The 23,000-nt window shown below is 40.4% G+C and overlaps 1 protein-coding gene across 1 annotated transcript in view; it reads left to right on the forward strand.

Moving 5' to 3' along the window:
- Window positions 1-21,894, forward strand: part of cep290 (centrosomal protein 290) — a 59,445-nt gene extending 37,551 nt beyond the window's left edge. The window contains exons 15-21 of the mRNA XM_043708895.1: window positions 3,947-4,078; window positions 6,732-6,877; window positions 9,522-9,677; window positions 12,661-12,784; window positions 13,852-14,472; window positions 14,743-14,877; window positions 21,501-21,894. Coding sequence (XP_043564830.1) covers window positions 3,947-4,078; window positions 6,732-6,877; window positions 9,522-9,677; window positions 12,661-12,784; window positions 13,852-14,472; window positions 14,743-14,877; window positions 21,501-21,641 — 1,455 coding nt within the window. The 3' untranslated portion in view covers window positions 21,642-21,894. The remainder of the gene's footprint in view (window positions 1-3,946; window positions 4,079-6,731; window positions 6,878-9,521; window positions 9,678-12,660; window positions 12,785-13,851; window positions 14,473-14,742; window positions 14,878-21,500) is intronic.
- The last annotated feature ends 1,106 nt before the right edge of the window (window positions 21,895-23,000 follow it).

Raw genomic sequence — 23,000 nt, forward strand, 5'->3', positions numbered from 1 at the left:
TCAGGGCCCATTGCCTTGGCAATATTCAGTGCCTCAACTGTTACTTAATATTACATGGTGGGAATTGAATTGGCTGAAAACTGGCATTTCTGATGCTGGAGACCGTTGGAGGAGGCTGAGGTGATCATCCATTTGGCACTTCTGGCTGAAGATTGTTGTGAATGCTTCAGCCTTATCTTTTGAAATGTGGGTCTCTTCCATCACTGAGATTGGGTGTACTTGTGGAGCCTCCTTCTCCACCACCATTCTCAACTGGATATGACAGAAATGCAGAGCTTAGATCTGATATGTTAGTTATGGGATTGCTTAGGTCTGTCTATCACTTGCTGTTTATGCCATTTGGCATACAAGAAGTCTTGTTTGATAGCTTCACCAGGTTGACACCTCATTTTTGAGTATGCCTGGTGCTGCTCCTAGCATGCCCTTCTGCACTCTCCATTGAACCAGGGTTGATCGCATGGCTTGATGGTAATGGTTGAATGGATTAAATGCTGGTCATGAGATTATAGATTGTGTTGGAGTACAATTCTGCTGCTGTTGATGGCCCATGGCACCTGAAAAATGACCAGTCTCAAGTTGCTAGATCTGTTCGAAATCTGTCCCATTTAGCACATTGAGAGTGCCATTGCTTGTCGAGAAAGCAGCTACTCTGTTTTTAAGCAGCTTGTTTCTTTGTTTGTCCATGACTTTTACAGAAGGTAGTGACAAGGAGCAATGCTAGAATGCATAGATCATTAATTTTACATCAACTCCACTTTCCTATCATATTGCCATATCTCTCAATTCCTTTTGTGCCCAAAAACCTGTTAGTTTCTGCCTTCAGTATACTTTGTGAATCAGTATCCACACTCTCTCTGGAGTGTTCGAATCCTCTGAAAGAAGACAGCTCTATGTATTTCAGTCTTAAACAATTGCCAGCTAATCCTGAAATTGCTATCCTTAATTCTTGACTCTCCATAAAAGGAACACAACTTGTTGCTACCTACCCTGCCAAACACTGTCATCATTTTAGAATCCGCAAGTCATAGAGACATACAGCACACAAACAGACCCTTTGGTCCAATGCGTCCATGCCAAACAGATATCCTAACCTAATCTAGTTCCATTTACCAGCACTTGTTCCATATCCCTCCAGACCCTTCCTATTCAAATACCCACCCAGATGCCTTTCAAATGTTGTAATTGTATCAGCCACCACTTCCTCTGGCAGCTCATTCCATACACACACCATCCGCTGTGTGAAAAAGTTGTCCCTTAGGTCGCTTTTGAATTTTTCCCTTCTCACCCGAAACCTTTGCCTTCCAGTCTGGAATCCCCCACCCAAGGGAAAAAGACCTTCTCTATTTACTGTATCCATGCCCCTCATGATTTTATAAACTTCTATACGGTCACCCCTCAGGCTCCAACACTCCAGGGAAAACAACTCCAGCCTATTCAACCTCTCCCTATAACTCAAATCCTCCAACCCTGGCAATATCCTTGTAAATCTTTTCTGAACCCTTTCAAGTTTCACAACATCTTTCCGATAGGAAGGTGACCAGAATTGCATTCGGCATTCCAAAAGTTGCCTAACCGATGTCCTGTACAGCCGCAAAATGACCTCCCAACTCCTTTACTCGACACTCTGACCAATAAAGGAAAACATACCAAGCGCCGCCTTCACTATCCTATCTACCTGCGACCCCACTTTCAAGGAGCTATGAATCTGCACTCCAAGGTCTCTTTGTTCAGCAACACTCCCCAGGACCTTTCCATTAAGCCACTATACATTTCAATTAGATGACATCTTATTCTTCTGAATCCAGAGAATTTCAGTCCATTTTTCTCCCTCTGTCCTCTTGGACAGCCCTCAATTCCAGAAATCGGTCTAGTGAACCTTCACTGGCACTCCCTTCTAAGCAACATTTTATCCTTCCTTAGGTAAGGGACATACTGCCTTGTAGGGTGTAGGAATTGGGATAGAGCCTGCAACATGACAGTTGGTATATCAAAACTGAATAGAAATTACTTATAAATTATGTTCATTCAAAAGCCTACCCCACTCGAAGGGGACACACTGATGTCTTTTGACCAGTTGGCTCGGAAATATTAAGTCGACCAGTAGGGACCTCTTCAATTTTTCTCATATTATAATATTTCATTCAAAAAGAGACCACACTTCTAACTGATTCCTATAGATCTGACACGGAGAAGATGGTGCTGAGTACTGAGAACACACTTTCTGTCAGCAATCTCTATGATCTCTTGGGAGAGGGCCCCTCGGATGAGTCTGTGCAGCTCTGTAAGTTATGGGAGAGGGAGCTTGACGTTGAGGTCTCCTCAGAAACGTGGGAGGATATCTGGGAAAATGCAAGAAGGATCTCGATCTGCAATAGGACCAATTGAAGATTCTCCACAGGGTCCACTTAGTTCCAGATCGCTTCTCAAAATTTTATGTGGGAGTATCTCCAATATTCCCCAAATGCAAGATGAGTGTGGGTACATTCAGTCATAGCCTGTGGCAGGACCAGAGACAATGGGCATACTGGAGAGTTGTGGTAGGTGAAATAGAGAAGATCTTGGAGACAGAGTTGAAGGTGGACCTGGTATCTTTTCTTCTTGACCTAGTTAATCTACTTCCATTAGACGCATACAAAAAAAAGCTTTTCAATATCCTCACTTCTTGTGCAAGAAAGAACATTCTGTTAGTGTGCATGTCTGAAAACCCCCCCAGGCTGTCGATCTGGCATAAGCTTGTCATGGAACACGTCCCTTTGGACTCTCTTATGAGTATGGTGTACGATAAATTAAGAATGTTTACAAGACGTGGCGGCCCTTTTTGGACTATTGGGTACAGATATGTCTGCCATACTAATAAGGATGTTTATGTAGCCATGACAATTCTGTTTAATGAATTGGGTATCCAGAGAGGAAGAATTACAAACACATGAATACTTACAAGTTTATGCTCTCGATGGTCGAGGGCTATTACTCTGTTTTGCTGAGCTGTATCATTATTTTTATTATTAATGTCATGATTTATTGGTGAGTTGTTAGTAATTATTTATTTATCTAATTAGTGGGTTTCTTTGTATTGTTTTGAATTATTTGGGTTTGTATTTGTTGTAATATCCAAAATAACTTTTTTTTCTCCATAAATAAATATATATATAAAAGCCTTCTGCAACATTGAGTCCACAGGAAATATGATTTATTGCATGGCAGCTTCTTGGTCCTGATAGATTGTCCAAATATATCTTTGTTAGCCATTGTGGCAACATCTCTAAAGCAGGGACAATCTTTAGAATAGAGAAGACATATGTAATGGAATTAAGAAGATATTAATTAATATACTGCAAATGTTTATTATTTGGCACTTATGGAACCGGGAGTGTCAAATATTCCAGAAAATCAAGAGGTCTACATAGTCAATATAAAAACACACACCAAGTAATAGAAACATAATGCAGGGGATATACACATCACTGTTGTCCTATATTTACAGCATAAATCACTTAAATAATAATGCAACTTTGCTTTAAATAAAATTATCAGCAGAGAGCCTTCTTACTTGTATCCTCAACTGATTACTCGGCCATCACTGTATTTGAGGAGAAATTGACCAAAATTGAATCAACTATTGACATTTTGTGTGACCATTTGATTGAATGAGCATATTTACACTGAGATAAACAAATTTTAAAAACTGTAATAATTGCACAGAACAATACAGTTAACTTGGCAATATTTGAGGTATATCATTTTTGCTGAATCGCAGAGAGTGCTGGTTCATAGGTTAAAACAAAGTTTGTTGTATTACAGAAGTGTTTTTCATATTAAGTATATCTTATATGTGTTCTGCTAACACCTAAGTTAGATGTAGAAAGATGGACAGCGTATTAATGTTCATGATCATACAATTATCGCAAAATTTTAAATCTTTTTGACATTAATTCTAATATTTCAGACAAAGACTGAGACTGACAATAAACAGAGCATAATCGATGAACTGCAGAAAAAGGTTAGAAGATTGGAATGTGAACTCAATCAGAAGGTGGCACCTGAGCAAATGGAGAGAAAGGTTTTGAAAGAAGAGAGGGTAAGTTTTCAAAGCCTGAGACTGATGTCACAGCTTCTCGTTTAACCAAATATTAAGCTCATAAACAAACAAAATACTTGAGATCCAAATACTTTGGACTGGATTGAATAGAATTTTTGGCCTGACAATTTCTTTTGATATAAATTAAACTCAGACTTGCTCCTTAATAATATTGTGTAAACCTACTCCTGTTTCCCTTTCCATAAATATTTGATAAATGCCTTTTGTTTCTTGCTGAAACACAGAATAATGTGACAGAAACCAGTTTCTAAATAGTCCTGCAGACCGTACTTTCAAAGAACCATTTTGACAATGAAAAATAAAAATCCAAATACACTCTTGTGATTTAACATAGTCTATCAGTCAGCATTCTGTTTGTAGCTCTCTTGCCTTGTTGTGAGAAGGCTATGGGTTTAAGTCCCACCCCAAGACTTGAGCACAACATTCTCGGCTGACAGTCCGCTATAGTCCCGAGAAAGTCCTGCATTGTCAGAGGTCATATTTCAGATGAAACATTTTAATGAAGACGTCATTTGCTCCTCAAATGAGATATTAAATCAATGCCCCAATTTCCCTCTTGGGTGGATGTGAAAGATCCCATGAAGTATTAAGTGTCATCCATAGGTGTCCTGACCAATATTTATCCCTTGATCAGCATCACATTATCTGTCCGTTTTCATATTCCTATTTTTGTGAGTTAGCCATGCACATATTAGCAAGTACGTTTCCTACACTACAGCAATGACTACAGTCAAAACCAACTTCTTTAGCTACAGAGCATTTTGAGATATCTGGTTATTGTGAAAGGCACTATATAAATGCAGGTCTTTCTCTTTATTTCATTAGCAGAACTATACACAGTAACGAAGGAAGTTCTTTTGATAGTAAATGAAGGATCATGTTGCAAACCCTTCTGTTGCAAACTTTGTCAACAAATTATCTTACTGTACCTTTATCAAATATATTACTTCTGAATTCTCAATATTAAATAAGTGTACTTTATTTTGAGCAAGGTGGATATGTGAAGACTAGGTTCAAACTGTTTTCTCAATTGATTAGAGCTTGATTGACTAATGTAGGCACCAGTAGCCTTTAGGCATGTTGCCATGGCAGCTCTACACTAGAGTCTCTTGACACACAATCAACAAAAATTAAAGCACTACTGCTGGAGTTCTTTTTGACGACGATAGGTAGCTGTTTAGAACAGAATTTAATTAACCAAGTTTGCAATTGAGGCTGCATAAAAAGGTGCTGTGTTTTGTTTTCTCTTTTGATAAGGACCAGGTATTGTAATGTAACTTTTTTGATCGTTATTTGTACCCACTGGCGGCTATACTGGATTTGCACTGAGGTAGCTCTTAAGTGGTCAGTCAGCTTTAGGTTTCAAGAGCAGCAAACAAAATTGCTGGAAATGTAACAGCAAGTTCGCTACTCCTCCTCCCACAACTCTGCCCAAACAATATTATATGACCAGTATACAGTATGTCTAAACCCTAATAAATTATGGTGAGGAAGAAATATGTTGTGGGTTTCAGTTCACCAGAAATTGTTGGACAATTGTTGCCGCTCCACCATTAATTTTGAATAAAACCCATTATCACCTTGCCATAGGTTTCCTCATTGTGTGTCCTGAAATTGCTGGATCTGCACCACAAAGACAGATACATTTCAACACAAATGTTTAAAGCTGATAATTTATGTCTGGAAGATAGTGTTAATGATGTAATTTTTCTTTCCCACATATCATTAAACTTGAATGTTCCAAATGCAAGCATCCAAAACAATGGAGCCTCACTCACCAAGTTAGCAGATTGTTCCCAGAAGTTTCTTAAATTGAAATTTTCTTTTACTGTCTCTTTCTCTCTCTTTTATTTAATTCTGCCTTTTTTCTTCTTTATTTCTTTCTCGCTGTCTTCATGTGACTCCAATTCACTCAAATTCCTTCTGTCATTCTTCCCTATCCCTAAGTTTAATTGCTTAAGAAGGTCGATGATGGGTCCTGACATTTAGGAGATGCCTTGTTCCCTGCTATTCAATTCTCAATTGTAGCATTAACATTACACAATAAGCATACTCTTCATTTCTGTTTTTCATGCTAGTGTATAAATTGACATTTATCCATATTGTACTGCATCTGCATTGTGTTTGCCCACTCAGTCAACTTTCCAAATCATCTTGAAACCTCCTTGCAAACTCCTCACAACTGACAGCTTAGTTTTCTATCGTCAACAAATTTGGTAATGTTGCATTTTGCTTCCCTTATCCAGGTTATTTATATAATGCTGTGGCCAAAGCACTGATCTGGCACCCCACTAGTCACTGCCTGCCATTCAGAAAACAAAACATTTATTACCAGTTTCCTTTTTGTCAACGAATTCTCAATCCATAACAATATATTACCCCATATTCCATGTACTTCTAACATACTCCTTATGAGGGATCTTACCAAAAGCCTTTTGAAAGTCCAAATACACCACATCCACTGTTTTGTCCTCATCTATTCTACGAGTTACATCTTTAAAAAACTCCAGTAGATTTGTTAGTCTTCTCTCTTCTACAAAGAGCCTCTGTTTTTACCTTTCTTAAAATAAATCAATCATAACTGAAGTAAACCGTATTTTACATGAAACCCTTATTCTCTTTTATACTGCAGACTTCAAAAGAGGAAATAGTGAGGTGGGAAGAAGGCAAAAAGTGGCAGGCCAGATTGGAAGGATTGAAACATAAGCTGAAAGAAAAGGAGAAGGAGCTGGAAACTATGACCAAGCAGATCACCACTTTAAAGGAATTATATGCAAAGTAAGTCTTTAGTTTTGTGTGTTATTTTTCATCCTAATATACACCAGTAACTACTCTTTTTGCTTGCATTATGGAATTAGCTGGCAGGTTTGTCTTAAAACAGACAATGTATCAAATAGTTTCTGCCAGTAAATTTAACTACCGAAGCATTAAATGTATTTGGTATGGGCTATAAAGTGCTTTGTCATTTCCAAGCAAAGATAATTGCCAGAAGAATATTATTATACACCAAATTCCTGAAGAAGGACTCATGCCCGAAACGTCGATTCTCCTGCTCCTTGGATGCTGCCTGACCTGCTGCGCTTTTCCAGCAACACATTTTCAGCTCTGATCTCCAGCATCTGCAGTCCTCACTTTCACCTTATACACCAAGTTGTCAAGATTTTAAAAAGTCAGGTGTACTTTGCTTAATGTTGTCTTCTCTCTTTTTCACAGTGGCTGTCTCAATTGATATGCTCTCCTACCTGTTAGTATCTCATCTTTTTTGAAATGATCAGTCAATTTTATGGACAGCTAGTCTGTTTTGCCAGTTTAAAAAAAATCAGTTGTGTTTGGTGGTATTATCCGCAATTAGAGAGTGAATTATTTCAGATGCTGATTCCATCCAGTGTGACCTCTCTGCTTCCACCACCAGTCCAAGTACTAAATGACTTAGAATTTCTTCCAGTTCTCAGCTGCTGAAACTACAGTCCACGCTTTCATCATATCCAGGATTGTTTTGTTGAACGTTCTCTTCACAGGTTTCCTCCTTTGCATCTTTTAGAGAGCTCAGTCAATCTCATACTCTGCAGAATACTGTTTTGCAATCTTCCAGCACTCCACCATCCCACCAGTTAATGAGTTCCAATAACTGCTTGCTCCTCTATCTTCCTTTCAAGACTCTTGTCCTCATTTACAATTACTTCCACAGTCTAATCTCTGCTAACCTGAATAACCGTCTCCACCCTTATATCTCAGCATTCACCACCTGCTCTGACTCTGCTTTAATATCTGATCTCCAACTCTCCACTATTATATCAGTGGTTAATTTTTTGGTCACTATGTATTTACTCCCTGTGACTTCCACTCACAACATTGACTTCTAAAAGCCTCTTTAAACCCATATCTTTAATGTTTTTGTCCTTTTCCATTCATTACCCATCTATAATTGATGTCCTCTTTTTGTCGTTTTCAAGCACTTTGAGTTATTCTCCTACATGAACATTGCAATAAACATAAAGAATTTTGGCATTTTAATGTGGTTTGTGCTGCTTACTCTTTTTGTTTTGTATTTAATCTCCTACTTTGGTATATCTCTTAAATCTGCTATATGCTTGAATATCCTTAAAGCCTCATGTCTATCTCCTTAAAATTTATTTAGCACTACAGCCATAATGAATCTATTTTCCTAGTGTAAGTGAGGTCTCTTTGCAGCATCAAAATGGATTCATCAGTTATATGTTAGATTTACAGTAAAATATGTGTGAATCAATCCCATGTTAATAGTATTAGATGCCGATTTAATTCTGATTTAACTGATTTGAACCTAATCTTAACTCTTAAATAATAATTTACATCTGGTCAACTTATCCCTTTGGAATGAAGGGACTTGCTTTATGTATGATTGTCTCTAGATTTTCTTGCAGAAGCATTTCAGTGAAAGAGAAATGTACATTGATGATTAGTTAAGGGTAGACACATTTGTTAAAGTTAATTTTCTTAGCTTAAATTTTTAATTGCAATTCAATTTTTATAGCCTTTAAGTTCATAGTTCCAAAGTTTCCTATACATTTCTAATATTGTTTTATTAAAATGTAGAGTTAAAAAAAAACAAGTGGCACCATCTAACACAAGCATCATTAAATGTTTAAATTTTTAAAAATACCTAAGAGAAGTAATCATTTAAATTTCCTATAGCATTATCTCCAGTCAATAGAAAATGTATATATGTGTAAATAAATGGTGATAATAGGAAACTTTCAGTAATGTACTCTACAGAGCTATCTACTGCTCATGACACACCCTGTTTACATTTTAAAAACTGAATAGGAAATCATAGAATCCAACATAGAATTTCAGAGTATCATAGAGTCCCTAAAGTGTGGAAACAGGCCATTTGGCCCAACAAGTCCACTCTGACCCTCTGAAGAGCAACCCACCCAGACCCATTCCCCTACCCAATTACTCTACATTTCCCCTTACTAAAGCACCTAACCTACACATCCTTGAACACTATGGGCAATTTAGCATGGCCAATTCACCTAATTTGCACATTTTTGGATTGTTCGAGGAAACCGGAGCACCTGGAGGAAACCCACGCAGACACAGGGAGAATGTGCAAACTCCACACAGTCAGTCACCCGAGGCTGGAATCCAACCCGGGTCCCTGGCACTATGAGGCAGCAACGCTAACCACTGAGCCACTGTGCCGCCCACAGAGTCCTTCATGGTAACATTAGCCTGTGTGGAAATGACCCCACACTGTCGTGCGTCATACTGCTTTGTAAACCGACCATCCAGTCAACTAAGTCAAACTAACCCACTAATGTTAATAGTCAAGTATGTTTGAAAATTCTGACAATAGGAAATTAGTGTTGGAGGCAGATAGTGTCCCCATACATGGTCTTCATTAACATGAGGATGTTAAATGTGTATTCCTTGGCAGGGCTGATCAGGAAAAGGCAATTTTACAGAAGAAACTGAAAGCTCGTGGAATTACAGCTGACCAGGTAATAGGTGTCAGATCCATGGAATGCGATCGAGAGATTGAAGATTTAAGGAGAAAGAATACAGAGTTTCAAGATCAGATTGTGAGAATGAGGTGGGTAATGAGATAGATTGCTTTAAAATTATTGTTGCAAATATTCAGTTTACAGTGCCTGCATTTTAATGAAATGTTTTGGTTTGGGAATTAAAGTTTAAGAGTAGGAAATAGGATAAATGCAATTGAAGCAAATGGAAATGTGTTACACTTAAAGGAGCCAGTGTTGGAATGGGGTGTACAAAGTTAAAAATCTCACAACACCTGGTTATAGTCCTACAGGATTATTTGCAAACACTAGCTTTTGGAGCGCTGCTCCTTCATCTGGTAGTTGCAGAGCATAAGGTCATAAGACACAGAATTTATAGCAAAAGATTGCAATGACCTGCAACTGAAATGATATATCGAACAAACCTGGATTGTTGTTAAGTTTTTCATCTTTTAGAATGGGTTGCAGCTTTCGGTTCATTAATATGTAAATCCCAGAACTTCTTTTAAGTCACCTTCTCGACATAACTTAATATTTTATAACTGAGCTGAGCTGCGATGTCATCTTTTGTTATAAAACCTTAAGTTATCTTGAGAAGGTTACTTAAAAGAAATTCGAGGATTTAAGTATTAATGAACTGAAACCTGCATCCATTCTAAAAGATGAAAAACTCAACAACAATCCAGGTTTGTTCGATATATCATTTCAGTTGCATGACACTGTAATCTTTTGCTTTAAATTCTATGTCTTATGATCTTATGCTCCACAGCCACCTGATGAAGGAGCAGGACTTCAAAAGCTAGTGTTTCCAAATAAACCTGTTGGACTATAACCTGGTGTTGTGTGATTTTTAACTTGGTACACTTAAAGGTTTGAGATCATGCTTCTTTAAGGGGTTGGCAGCTATAAAAATCTTTGAGCTGGCTACTGAGCTGGAGGAGTGGTAACTACAAAGTAGTTACAATCCAGATCGAGTTGGAGCTAAATTAGTTTAAAAGCCTCCAGTTGACCCTGAAGGTTAGACTCACGACACCACAGAGCAGGCTTTATCATTATGAAGATGAGTAGTGCTTAAGAAGGTATTCTTATTTCAATGTATTGGAGTGTTTGTCAGGAGAAACATTAATTGCAGACTTGAGATAGGAGAAAACATCAGTAGAAGAAGTGTGTCCAGGCTGCACAAACACTCCTGGTAGCAGACTCCAGGCAGTTAGGGTTCAGGATGAATCCCAAGGAGTGGACCCAATCTCATTATGTTCATATTCTACTCCTGGAAATAAGGACATGAAACATTCTTTTATTCCTTCATGGAATGTGAGCATTGACGGCAAGGCCAGGATTTCTTGCTCATTCCTAATTGCCCTTGATAAAGTGGTGCTAAGCTGCCTCCTTAAACTGCTCCAGTCCATGTGGGCTAGATACAAGCAGAGTACTATTAAGGAAAGAGTGCTAAGCTTTTGACCCAGTGACAGTGAAGGAACGGTGGTAGTGTTCCAAGTCAGAATGGTGTGCTGGAGGATTTTGGAGAACTTTTGAGGTGGTTATGTTCACATGTATCTATTCCTATTGATTTCTCTGTGGTAGAGATCATGGTTTTAGAAGGTGCTATCACAGGAGCCTAGGGGAGTTGCTGCAGTGCACCTTGGAGATGGCACATTGTGTTGCCACTGCAGAGGAGGGAGCGAATAATTGAGGCGGTGGATGGGATACCAGTCAAGAGGGCCGCTTTGTTCTGAATGATGTTGAACTTCCTGGTTGTTGTTGGAGTTGCATTCATCCAGGCAAGTTAGGAAGTATTCTGTCACACTCCTGACTTATGTCTTGTACATGGACAGGTTTTGGCGAATCAGCTGCTGAGTTACTTGCTGCAGAAGTCCTAGCCTCTTAGCAGCTCTTGTAGCTACAGTAAATTAGGTGTTTAGTCATTTGATGCCAATGATTGAGGATTCAACACTGATAATTGCATTGAAAATCACCTTATGGTTAGATTCTCTCTTGTTTGGAGTGGTTACTTATGGGCAGGTGTGTGGCATGACTGTTACTTTCCAAGTTTGAATATGTCCTGTTCTTTTAAGAGCAATACTATCTTTCAATGAAAGAAAATGTCAGGCTGGATTAAATACAAACTGTTGCAGAGGGAAACACAGTGACCATGCTCACTTCAGTGTGGGAGAGGTCTCTTTTTCATTTCCTAGTGCTGGGCATATTTCCCCTGATTTAATTCTGAGGGTGAAAAGGACTAGCATGAATTTGTGAAACTGGCAGAACTGTTCTGGAAGAAGGGTCACTGGACCCAAAACGTTAACACTGCTTTCTGTTTACAGATGCTGACAGACGGCTGTTGTCTTTCCAGTAATTTCTGGATTTGCTTCTGATTTCCAGCATTCTACTCTGGTGGAATTGGTGGACACAGCCATCTGATTGTGTGTTAAGCTTATTAATGAGCCAGTTAACACCCAATATCGATTAGCCTGCCACTACTTAGCAGTAGCTCAGGGATTAAATTGTGTGGCTTTCCCTTGCTCTAGGAATTCCAGCCTGCAAACCCTGTCAGGTTTATCAATCATCTAATGGGGTGGAGTGCCTCAAGGTTTGCATTCTGTGCTTGTTCAAAGGGCTTGGCACTGGATTGGGGATGGGGGCAATGAAACCATTCCTCTGCTATTGTGTCTGACCTGTTCCCCAACTGTAATCCAGACCCGCCCTTTGTCCTGGGGTTCTGTGCCTCTGGTTAATGCCGATTGCCACCCCTCCCTTTAGCCATGGTGTCTCTAATCCACAGTCAGCAGCTCTTTGCTCATACTGTATACCTCTATCGCAAGGGAGACCCAACATTGGCCACTTAATTGTCTGAAAGGTACCTCACTCTGCGTGTCTCGGCCATCAAACTGACAAGGAGGGCTCCCTACCTATGCGGTGAAGGATGCATGAGATAGACTGTCAGCCTTACAGAACCCTGGCCTTAGCTGTAGTTTAAATGTCTTTCATTCCATCTTAATCAAGATCCATTTGATGCACATAATAACCAAAAATTGTTTGTTCTTTTTATCCCAGGCAACAGCAAGCTTTACCACGGGATTCAGTGGTGGAAGATTTAACTTTGAAAAATCAATATCTGCATGAAAAAGTCCAAGCTTTAGAAAAGCAGCTGTCAAAGAATGTACTTTCCAGACCATCAGTATGTATTTGTTTTAATGCTTTAGAGATAATCTAACCAACAGAATTCAAGAGCAGAATCTTACAGACGCATTGGATGTTTTCCTATGCTGTAACGTTTTGAAAGAGTTATCCAGTTACTCCCAACAGTGCTTCCCCTGTGAGAAGAGTAGTCATTTATGTTTTGTCTTTTATTTTGGGTGGAGCGCTATTCATCCAGAAACACAAATTGCAAGAGAAACTCAGCAGGTCTATCAACATTTGTGAAGAGAATTCAGCTTTAACGTTTCGAGTCCTGTGACCCTTCTCCAGAATTGATAGGTCGTATAAATGCTAAAAACAGTGAGTGGCAGGAAGGGAAGGGAATAAGCAGATAAGTGGAGATAGAGCCCAAAGAGAGAGAGTTGCTATTAGACAGACAAGAGAATGGATGATAGTCAGCCAGAGATAAAGAAAAGCTGATAATGGGGACCGTAAATAGTGAAAATGGGTGATGACAGGGTCTGCTTTCAACACCATACTTCTCCAGCAATTTCTGTTTTTGTTTCTGACTTCCAGCATCTGCAGTTATTTGTTTTATCACCCATTTTAGAATATTTGAAAGAAGGCATTATTGACTATAAACAAGTATACTGACAGAAGACTTTGGGAGGAATGTTCTCAAAACACATTGATCCTTGTCCACTGATATCCCAAAATCTTTGACTCTGTTTTCAAAATATATCGTTTTAGTTTTTAAATTACTCATTCATTTGAATTTCCAGCACAAACCTTTTAACCTTCCACAATTGTGTCAATTAAACAATAAAATAATTGAACAAAGGACATCTTATTGGTAGCACAGAGATGGTTAACTTTAATAGTGTTTTTGTATTACTTTTGACAGTCGAAATTGCAGAGTATTGGTTAAAGGAAATGCAGCTGATATTCTGAAGTACTGTATTACTGTTGTTACATAATCTAAATGTGAAATTATACCTGTACTTTTCCATATTATCATTCACCAACTTTTTTTCTTTCTGTATGTCTTATCTGTCTTTCATATCACCTATCTTCAACTTATTTGCAATAAACATGTTCTCAATGCAGACTATGGATCCCAATGCAGACTTTGAATCTAAAGGATCTGCATCCGTGGATATTTTTAGTGAATTCAGGACTGATGGAAGTGTAAAAATGAAAACAAAGAAGAAATATTTTAAGAAATCAACATTGGCCTTTGGAACAAGTACTAAAATTTGCAATGAACAAGAAAATACATGTTCAAATGAAACTGGGGAAACTGCTGGCCTGGACAATGATAAACATGATAGGCATTCCAGTGATACTAAGATGCAGTCAAGATTGAGACAAGTGGATGTGTGCGCTGAAATCCAGACAGAGGAGCCTTTGGCAAAACAGACAGGTTCTAGTGCAGGTAATATAAACGGAGAACAGCCCTTGATCAAAGAAAGGGCAGAAATAAGCCAGGCAGCTGAAAAGGAAAAACCAGAGCAAGGATCTGATAACAACTTGGGAGATGATATCAGACAGTCGGAAGTAAATGATCCTCTGTTGGATTCAGTAAGCGATGGAGAGACCATATATAGCAAGAGTGAACCAAGTATTGCGACAGGGGAAGAGGTTGAACAGATGACGGAGGAAGATCCTGTAGAAGATCAGGGAGGAACAGAATCTGAGATGCACAGAATTCCTGAAAAAAAACTCCAGGTTATTCAACTATGAAATGTAACTGAAAGAATATGCCCTCTCCTACCTAGAGCAGTAGATGCTTTTGCTTTGGCTCAGTAGCAAAGTTTCTAAAAAGTCTGAAATATGAATAGTGTGTGTATCCCTTCAAAGTAAACACCTGTCTTAGTTTGACCTACAGTTCCATTCATCCGTTACGTATCTCGGTTTTACTTTAGAGGGATCCTTCTACATGGTGCTGCATGTTGGGGTAGGGATGTTTCTGAAGACCTGTTCTATTGTGTACTCTAGACCCCTGGAGTGGGAGCTGATGCTTCAGCTCAGAAGGAACAAGAACTTCAGAGAGAGAACCTCAGGCTGGCTGCAGAGAATGTGGAGCTGCGTTTTCAACTAGAGCAGGCTGACAAGGACTTGCCACGATTAAAGGTCAGACATGCGTGAGCACTCATAGTTTGAGAGGGGGAGATGATGGCGTAGCAGTAATGGAATTGCAATCCAGAGGCTCTCACTAACATTCTCAGAATGTGAGTTCAAATCACACTACGACTGCTATAGACTTTGAAATCAATTAATTAGAGCTGGAATTGAAAGCTAGCTTCACTAATGGTGACCATGACAACTGTCATAGAACACTGAACAGTACAGCACAGGAACAAGGCCTTTAGCCCATCATTTCTGTGCCAACCATGATGCCATTCTAAACTAATCCCATCTGCCTGCACATGGTCCATATCACGCTATTCCTTGGCTGTTCACGTCTCTGCCTAAATGCCTGTTAAACTTTGCTAATGTGTCTGCTTACGTCATCCCCCCTGGCAGCGCGTTCCAGGCATCTGGCAATGTCTGTTTACCAACATTTACCTCACACAACTTCTTTAAACTTTTCCCTTCTCGCCTTAAACCTATGCTCCTGAGTATTTAACATTTCTGCCCTGGAATAACGACTGTGACTATTCGCCCTACCCATGCCTCTTGTAATTATATGGACTTGTATCATGTCGTCCCACAGTCTCCAACACTCTAGTGAAAATAGTCCAGGTTTGTCCAATCTCTCCTTAAAGTTAATACAATCCAGGCGACGTCCTGGTAAACCTCTTTTGCACCTTCTCCAAACCCTCCACATCCTTCCAGTAGTGTAGCAGCTGGAACTGCACCCAGTATTCCAAATGAGGCCTAACTAAATTTTTGTACATATGCAACATGACTAGCCTTGACCGATGAAGGGAAGCATGCCATACACCTTCTTTAACACATTATCCACTTGTGTTGCCATTTTCACACAGCTATAGACTTGCGACCCAAGATCCCTCTATGTCAATACTCCTAAGGATCCTGCCATTCACTGTATACTTTCCTCTTGCATTTGAGTTAGAACGTAGAACATTACAGCACAGTACAGGCCCTTTGGCCCTCGATGTTGTGCTGTCCTGTGAAACCAATCCAAAGCCCATCCAACCCACACTATTCCATTCTCGTCCATATGCCTATCCAATGACCACTTAAATGTCCGTAGAGTTGGCGAGTCTACAACTGTGGCAGGCAGTGCTTTCCACGCCCCTACTACCCTCTGAATAAAGAAGCTACCTCTGACATCTGTCCTATATCTATCACCCCTCAATTTGAAGCTACGCTTCCTCGTGCTAGCCATTGCCATCCGTGGAAAAAGGCTCTCATTGTCCACCCGATCTAACTCTCTGATTATCTTGTCTGACTCAACAAGTCACCTCTCAATCTTCTTCTCTCTAACGAAAACAGCATCAAGTCCCTCAAACTTTCCTCGTAAGCCTTTCCATCCATACCAGGCAACATCCTGGTAAATCTCCTCTGAATCTTTTCCAAAGCTTCCACATCCTTTCTATAATGCGATGACCAGAACTGCATGCAATACTCCAAGTGCGGCCACACCAGAGTTTTGTACAGCTGCAGCATGACCTTGTGGTTCCGAAACTTGATCCCTCTAACAATGAAAGCTAACACACCATATGCCTTCTTAACAGCCCTTTCAACCTGGGTGGCAACTTTGAGGGATCAATGTACATGGACACCGAGATCTCTCTGCTCATCTAAACTACCAAGAATCTTACCATTCGCCAAGTATTCTACATTCCTGTTACTCCTTCCAAAGTGAATCACTTCACACCTTTCTGCATTAAACTCCATTTGCCTCCTTTCAGCCCAGCTCTGCAGCTTATCTATGTCCCTCGGTAATCTACAACATCCTTCCTCACTATCCACAACTCTACCGACCTTACTGTCATCCGTAAATCTACTAACCCATCCTTCTACGCCCTCACCCAGGTCTTTTATAAAAATGACAGACAGCAGTGGACCCAAAGCAGATCCTTGCAGTACACCACTAGTAACTGAACTCCATGATGAACATTTCCCATCAACCACCACCCTTCTTTCAGCTAGCCAATTTCCGATCGAAACCACTAAATCGCTCTCAAGGCGTCCTTGTGCAGTAGCCTACCATGGGGAATCTTATTAAACGCCTTACTGAAATCCATATACACCACATCAACAGCTTTACCCTCATCCATCTGTTTTGTGAGGCATGACCTACCCTTCACAAAACCATGCTGACTATCCCTAATCAACTTGTTCCTATCGAGATGATTATAAATCTTATCTCTTATAACCGTTTCCAACACTTGACTCACAGCTGAAGTAAGATTCACTGGTCTGTAATTACCAGGGTTGTCTGTACTCCCCTTCTTGAACAAGGGGACAACATTTGCTATCCTCCAGTCTTCTGATACAATTCCTGTAGACAATGACGACATAAAGATCAAGGCCAATGGCTCAGCAATCTCGTCCCTGGCTTCCCAGAGAATCTGAGGATAAATCCCATCCGACCCAGGGGATTTATCTATTTTCATACTTTCCATAATTTCTAACGCCACCTCCTTGTGAACCTCAATTCAATCTAGTCTCGTAGCCTGTTTCTCAGTATTCTCCTCGACGACATTGTCTTTTTCCAGTGTGAATACTGATGAAAAATATTCATTTAGCGCTTCCCCATTTCCTCTGACTCCAAGCACAACTTCCAACTACTGTCCTTGATTGGCCCTAATCTTATTTGAATCATTCTTTTTTCCCTTATATACCTATAGAAAGCTTTAGGGTTTTCCCTGATCCTATCCGTCAACAACTTCTCATGTCTGCTCCTCGCTCATCTTAGCTCTCTCCTTAGGTCTTTCCTGACTATCTTGTAACTCTCTATCATCCTCACTGAGCCTTCACATTTCATTCTTACATAAGTTAACTTCTTCCTCTTGACAAGAGATTCACCTTCCTTAGTAAACCATGGCTCTTGTGTTCGACAATTTCCTCCCTGTCTGACTGGTACATACTTATCAAGGACACGCAGTAGCTGTTCCTTGAATAAGCTCCACATTTCTATTGTGCCCATCCCCTGCAGTCTCCTTTCCCATCCTATGCATCCTAAAGTTTGCATCATAATTGCCTTTCCCCCAGCTGTATCTCTTGCCCTCCGGTGTATACCTATCCCTTTCCATCGTTAAGGTGAACATAACTGAATTTTGGTCACTATCACCAAAGTGCTCGTCTACCTCCAAATCTAACATTTGGCCGGGTTCATTATCCAGTACCAAATCTGATGTGGCCTCGCCCCTTGTTGGCCTGTCTACATGCTGTGTCAGAAAACTCTCCTGCACACAATGGTCAAAAACTGACCCATCTGAAGTACTTGAACTATAGCACTCCCAGTCAATATTTGGGAAGTTGAAGTCCCCATAATAACTACTCCTATCGAGAATCATTTTTGCTATCCTTTCCTCTAAATTTCTGGAATAATTCAGAGGCCTATAGAATACTCCCAACAAGGTGACCTCTCCTTTCCTGTTTCTAATCTCAGCCCATACTACCTCAGTTGATGAGTCCTCAAACATCCTTTCTGCAGCCGTAATACAGTCCTTGACTAACAATGCCACACCCCACCTCTTTTACCATTTTCTCTGTTCTTACTGAAACATCTAAATCCCTGAACCTGCAATAACCATTCCTGTCTCTGCTCTACCCACATCTCTGAAATGGCCACGACATTAAAATCCCAGGTACCGACTCATGCTGCAAGTTCACCCACCTTATTCTGGATGCTCCTGGTGTTGAAATAGACCCACTTCAAACCAACATTTTGCTTGTCGGTGCCCTTTTGCAACCCTGAAATCTTAGTTCGGACATCCCTACTCTCAACCTCCTCTATGCTTGAACTACAGTTTAAGTTCCCATCCCCCTGCTGAATTAGTTTAAACCTACCCGAAGAACATTAGCAAATCCATGTTCTCCCCCCCCCCCACCCTGGATATTGGTATCCCTCTGATCCAGGTGAAGACCATCCTGTTTGTAGAGGTCCCACCTACCCCAGAAAGAGCCCCAATTATTCAGGAATCCAAAACCCTCTCTCCTCCTCCATCCTACTTGTTTAACTCCTCTCACTCCCTATTCCTCACTTCACTAGCACGTGACATGGGCAACAAACCAGATACAACAACTCTGTTCTAGTTCTAAACTTCCTTCCTAGGTCCCTGAATTTCTGCCTTAAATCCCCATTTCTGTTCCTGCCCATATCGTTGGTGCATATGTGGACCATGACTTGGGGCTGCACCAACTCCCCCTTAAGGATCCTGAAAATCCAATTAGAGGTCTCATGAACCCTGGCACCTGGGAGGCAATACACCAACTGTGAGTCTCTCTCTCGTTCCCACAGAACCTCCCATCTGTCCCCCTATTGACTAATGCTGTGCTCCTCTTCCCTGTTGCCTTCTGAGCAACAGGGACAGACTCTGTACCAGAGACCTGTGCCCTATTGCTTACCCCTGGTAAGTAGTCTCTTCCGCCAGATCCCCCCCCCCCCCCCCCCCCCTCCAGATCGGCCTGAGGAGATCCCTGCACTGCCTGCTGGTTCTCTTTCCGTTCCCTGACGGTAACCCATCTGCCCTTTTCTTGTACCTGAGGTGTGACCACCTCTCTGTAACTCCTCTCAATGACCCCCTCCACCTCCCAAATGATCCGAAATTCATCCAGCTCCAGTTTCCTAACGTGGATTTCAAGGAGCTGGAGTTCTTGCAGATGCAGTCAGCAGGGACACTACTGGTGATGCTTACCTCCCACATTCTGCAGGAAGGACATTCAGCTGCCCTAACCTCCATTCCCACTATTCTAACTTCCCAACGAGCCTACTGAAAACTAAAAGAGACGGAAAAAAAAGATGGGTCACCCTTATCAATCCGGTGCACAGAACCTTTTTCTTTTGGTTAGAGGAGGAGGATAGGTGGAAAACACTAGTGTCTCCAAGTAATGTTTCGAGTAAAGCAACCACCCAAGTATGAAGCTTCAGTTACCCAGCAGTCCCGTGCCCGCTCCTGCTCAGTGTGTGCCCTGCCAATACACGAGGTAAGTTTTTAAACTTTACGCCTACCTTCTCATCAGGCCTCTGATCCTCGCTGTCTCTCCTCCCACTGCAACTCCGAAAAAGCATCACTTCACACTTGACTGGTTTAAAGTACATCTGGCATTTGTCTGCCTAAATTTTTAAACTAATTTTTATCCTACTATAACCTTGCTCACAATCCACAACTCCACCAGTTTTCATGACATCTGAAAGCTCACTAATTAGACCACCTGTATTTTCATCCATATCATTTATATATATTATAAACAACAGAGGTCCCAGCACTGATCCTTGTGGATCATCTCTGGTCGCAGACCTCCAGTCAGAAAAACACCCCTCCACAACTACCCTCTGTCCTCTATGACTAAGCCAATTTCTATACAACTTACCAACTCACCCTGCATCCCATGAGACTTAGTCTTCAGTGAATACTGATACAAAATACTCATCAAGGACCACACCTATCATCAACTGTTTCAAAAACTCACATGATTCACAAATGTTCTTTGCAAAATGGATGAAAATCTGCCCAGAATATAACTCCAGACTGCTGCAATGTGATTGACTCTTAACATTCCTCGGAAATGGCCTAGTGAGTTCAAAGGCAATGAGGGCCATAAAACAAAAATTACCCTTCGAATGATGTCCAATTCTCATGAATGAAGAATAAAATATTCACAGTAAGAAACATGGAATCAGCTCTGAGGCTTTTGAAATTACTTCCATTGTGCATCCACAGAAATGAAGTTAAAATCCTTTGTATTTCTTAACATGGTAGTACTACAAGGATCAGATCTGTCATGATCCTGCTGGGAAGAGTGTGCCTCACTAGTCCACAGGCCCTTTCAGAAATAGATAACTGATTGAATCATGAAGTGGTTACTTTGCCTGGCATTGACTGCTACCTCGGACAAAAGAAAAACGCACCAGGTTTCGTCAATAACCAAACAAAACTTATTTATTATAATCAAACTTCTCTTTTAGCATGAGGCGAAATGCATTTGAACTAAAACTGAAAAGATCCCCTTTAAATCCAAGTACAGACAGCTGTGCAAGAAATAACATGAGTAGAACATAGGCAAAAATAAACAAATTCTGTGGATCAAAAGTAAAACCACAAGGATGTTTTTGGCGATTATATAATATTGTCATTGACCCCGATAGATCCTCAATCTGTATCTGGTCAGTTGGATCCAAGTCTTGCTTGAGTTAGACGTTCTCTTTAAAATCTTTGAGTGGTGGTGTTTTTCCACTCAGATTGGATAAGAAAGAGAGCCCTGTCTCAGTTTGCAGATTTTCCAGAAGTCTAAAATAAACTTCCCCCTTCTCAGGCCTGTTACAAACTGTAAATTAAAAATCCAAATGCTGTCACGAGGTAGCTTTTCAGCTCAAAGGCATCATGCTAGCTTGTCTCAAAAACATCAATTTTAGCTTCTCTACAAGTTACATGACCTTGTGTAATACATAAGTGAACACGACACAGTTCCACCTTTTGACCCTTGAGTGCAAAAATGAACATGGTCCATTTTCTGTAACACATTTCAAAAATATGATTGTTTACAATAGATGAACTTTTCTGCTGTTTTTCTATTAGCTGGTTTAATTTATGTTTGCTTCTTATACCTTTTCTCAGGATCAAATAGTTAATTTGCAGGAAATGTATCAACTTCTCAAAAAAGAGAGAGCAGAATTGGAAAGAAAACTTGGAAACATGAGAGGGGTAAGTGAGGTACTGTGCTTTCCACACATGTTTACTAACTACAGTATGTTATGAATATTATGAAATTTGAAGTGCACGTCCAAATATTTTTAAAGGTTGTAAGGTTCCGGATCCATTACCTTCCTAAGCAGTGCATTTCAGATTCCATCACCCGCTGAAAAGGTTTTTTTCCCAAAAACCTTCTGAATCTCCTGTCCCTTACTCTAAAACTATGCCCTCTTGTGATTGACTCCTCAACCAAGGAAAACAGCTGCTCCCTCTTCACCCTGTCCATGCCCCTCATAATCTTATACACCTCAGTTTCCCTTCTCAAAAGAAAACAATCCAAGCCTATCTAGTCTCTCCTTATAGCTCAATTTCTCCATTCCAGGCAGCATGCTGGTGAACCTATTTGTTGCTACCTGTGGCCATGTTCCCTCTTGGAAGACAGTCAGCACCTACCATTCCAGCTACTCTTCCCCAGGAACAAAAGGACTGTTCATCCGTCCAGTCTATTCAGACCATTCAGTCATAGTTCAAATATGTGTCCGTTGCTCCTCACCAACATGTTAGACTGAATAAGCTATTGTGGTATTTGTAGGCTTTATATAAGGATATATAAAATGAAATTTTTAAACAGGTCCTGGAGAACACAGACCTATTACTGACCAGCTCACAATACAGCAAAACTGAAACATTAGGAATTTGAGCGCATAGACAATGCTCAAACTTCACTGCAGTTCATTTAAGGTGATGTCTTTCATATTGATGTCATAATTCTCCAGCATTACTCAAACAAGCGGGTGGGGGTTCTCCCAGCATCATGGACAATATGTGCTCGTTGAGTAACATTAACCAAAACTTTTCATTGACTTCATTACTCTTTGTGGATTTTGCTGTGTACCAGTCATCAGCCACATTTGTGCATTCTGTACTGCAATAGTGCAGACAGTTCAAAATGAAATAACCTGTCACATATTAGGGAAAGCAGTGGCACAGTGGTAATGTTACTGGGTTAGTGGTCCAGAACTCCTAGATCAATATTCTAAGGACATGTATTCAAATCCCACCACGATGAATTTTAAGAAAACCCCAAGGTGTTCTACACTTATGTGAGGAACAAGAGGATAGCCAGGGTGAGGGTAGGGACAATCAGGGATAGTGGAGAGAACTTATATCTGGAGTCTGAGGAGGTAAGGGAGGTTCATAATGAATATTTTGCTTCAGTAATCACGACTGAGACGGATCGTGTCATTTGTAAGGACAATGTGGAACAGGTTGATGTTAAGAAGGAGGATGTGCTAGAAATCTTGAAAAACATGATGATAGATAAGTCCCCTGGGCCAGGTGGGATATACCCAAGGTTACTGTGGGAAATGAGGGAAGAGATTGCTGCGCCTTTGGTGATGATCTTTGCTTCCTCACTGTCCACTG

This window comes from Chiloscyllium plagiosum, chromosome 19 (assembly GCF_004010195.1).
Source record: "Chiloscyllium plagiosum isolate BGI_BamShark_2017 chromosome 19, ASM401019v2, whole genome shotgun sequence".
In the NCBI taxonomy this organism is placed as follows: Eukaryota; Metazoa; Chordata; class Chondrichthyes; order Orectolobiformes; family Hemiscylliidae; genus Chiloscyllium; species Chiloscyllium plagiosum.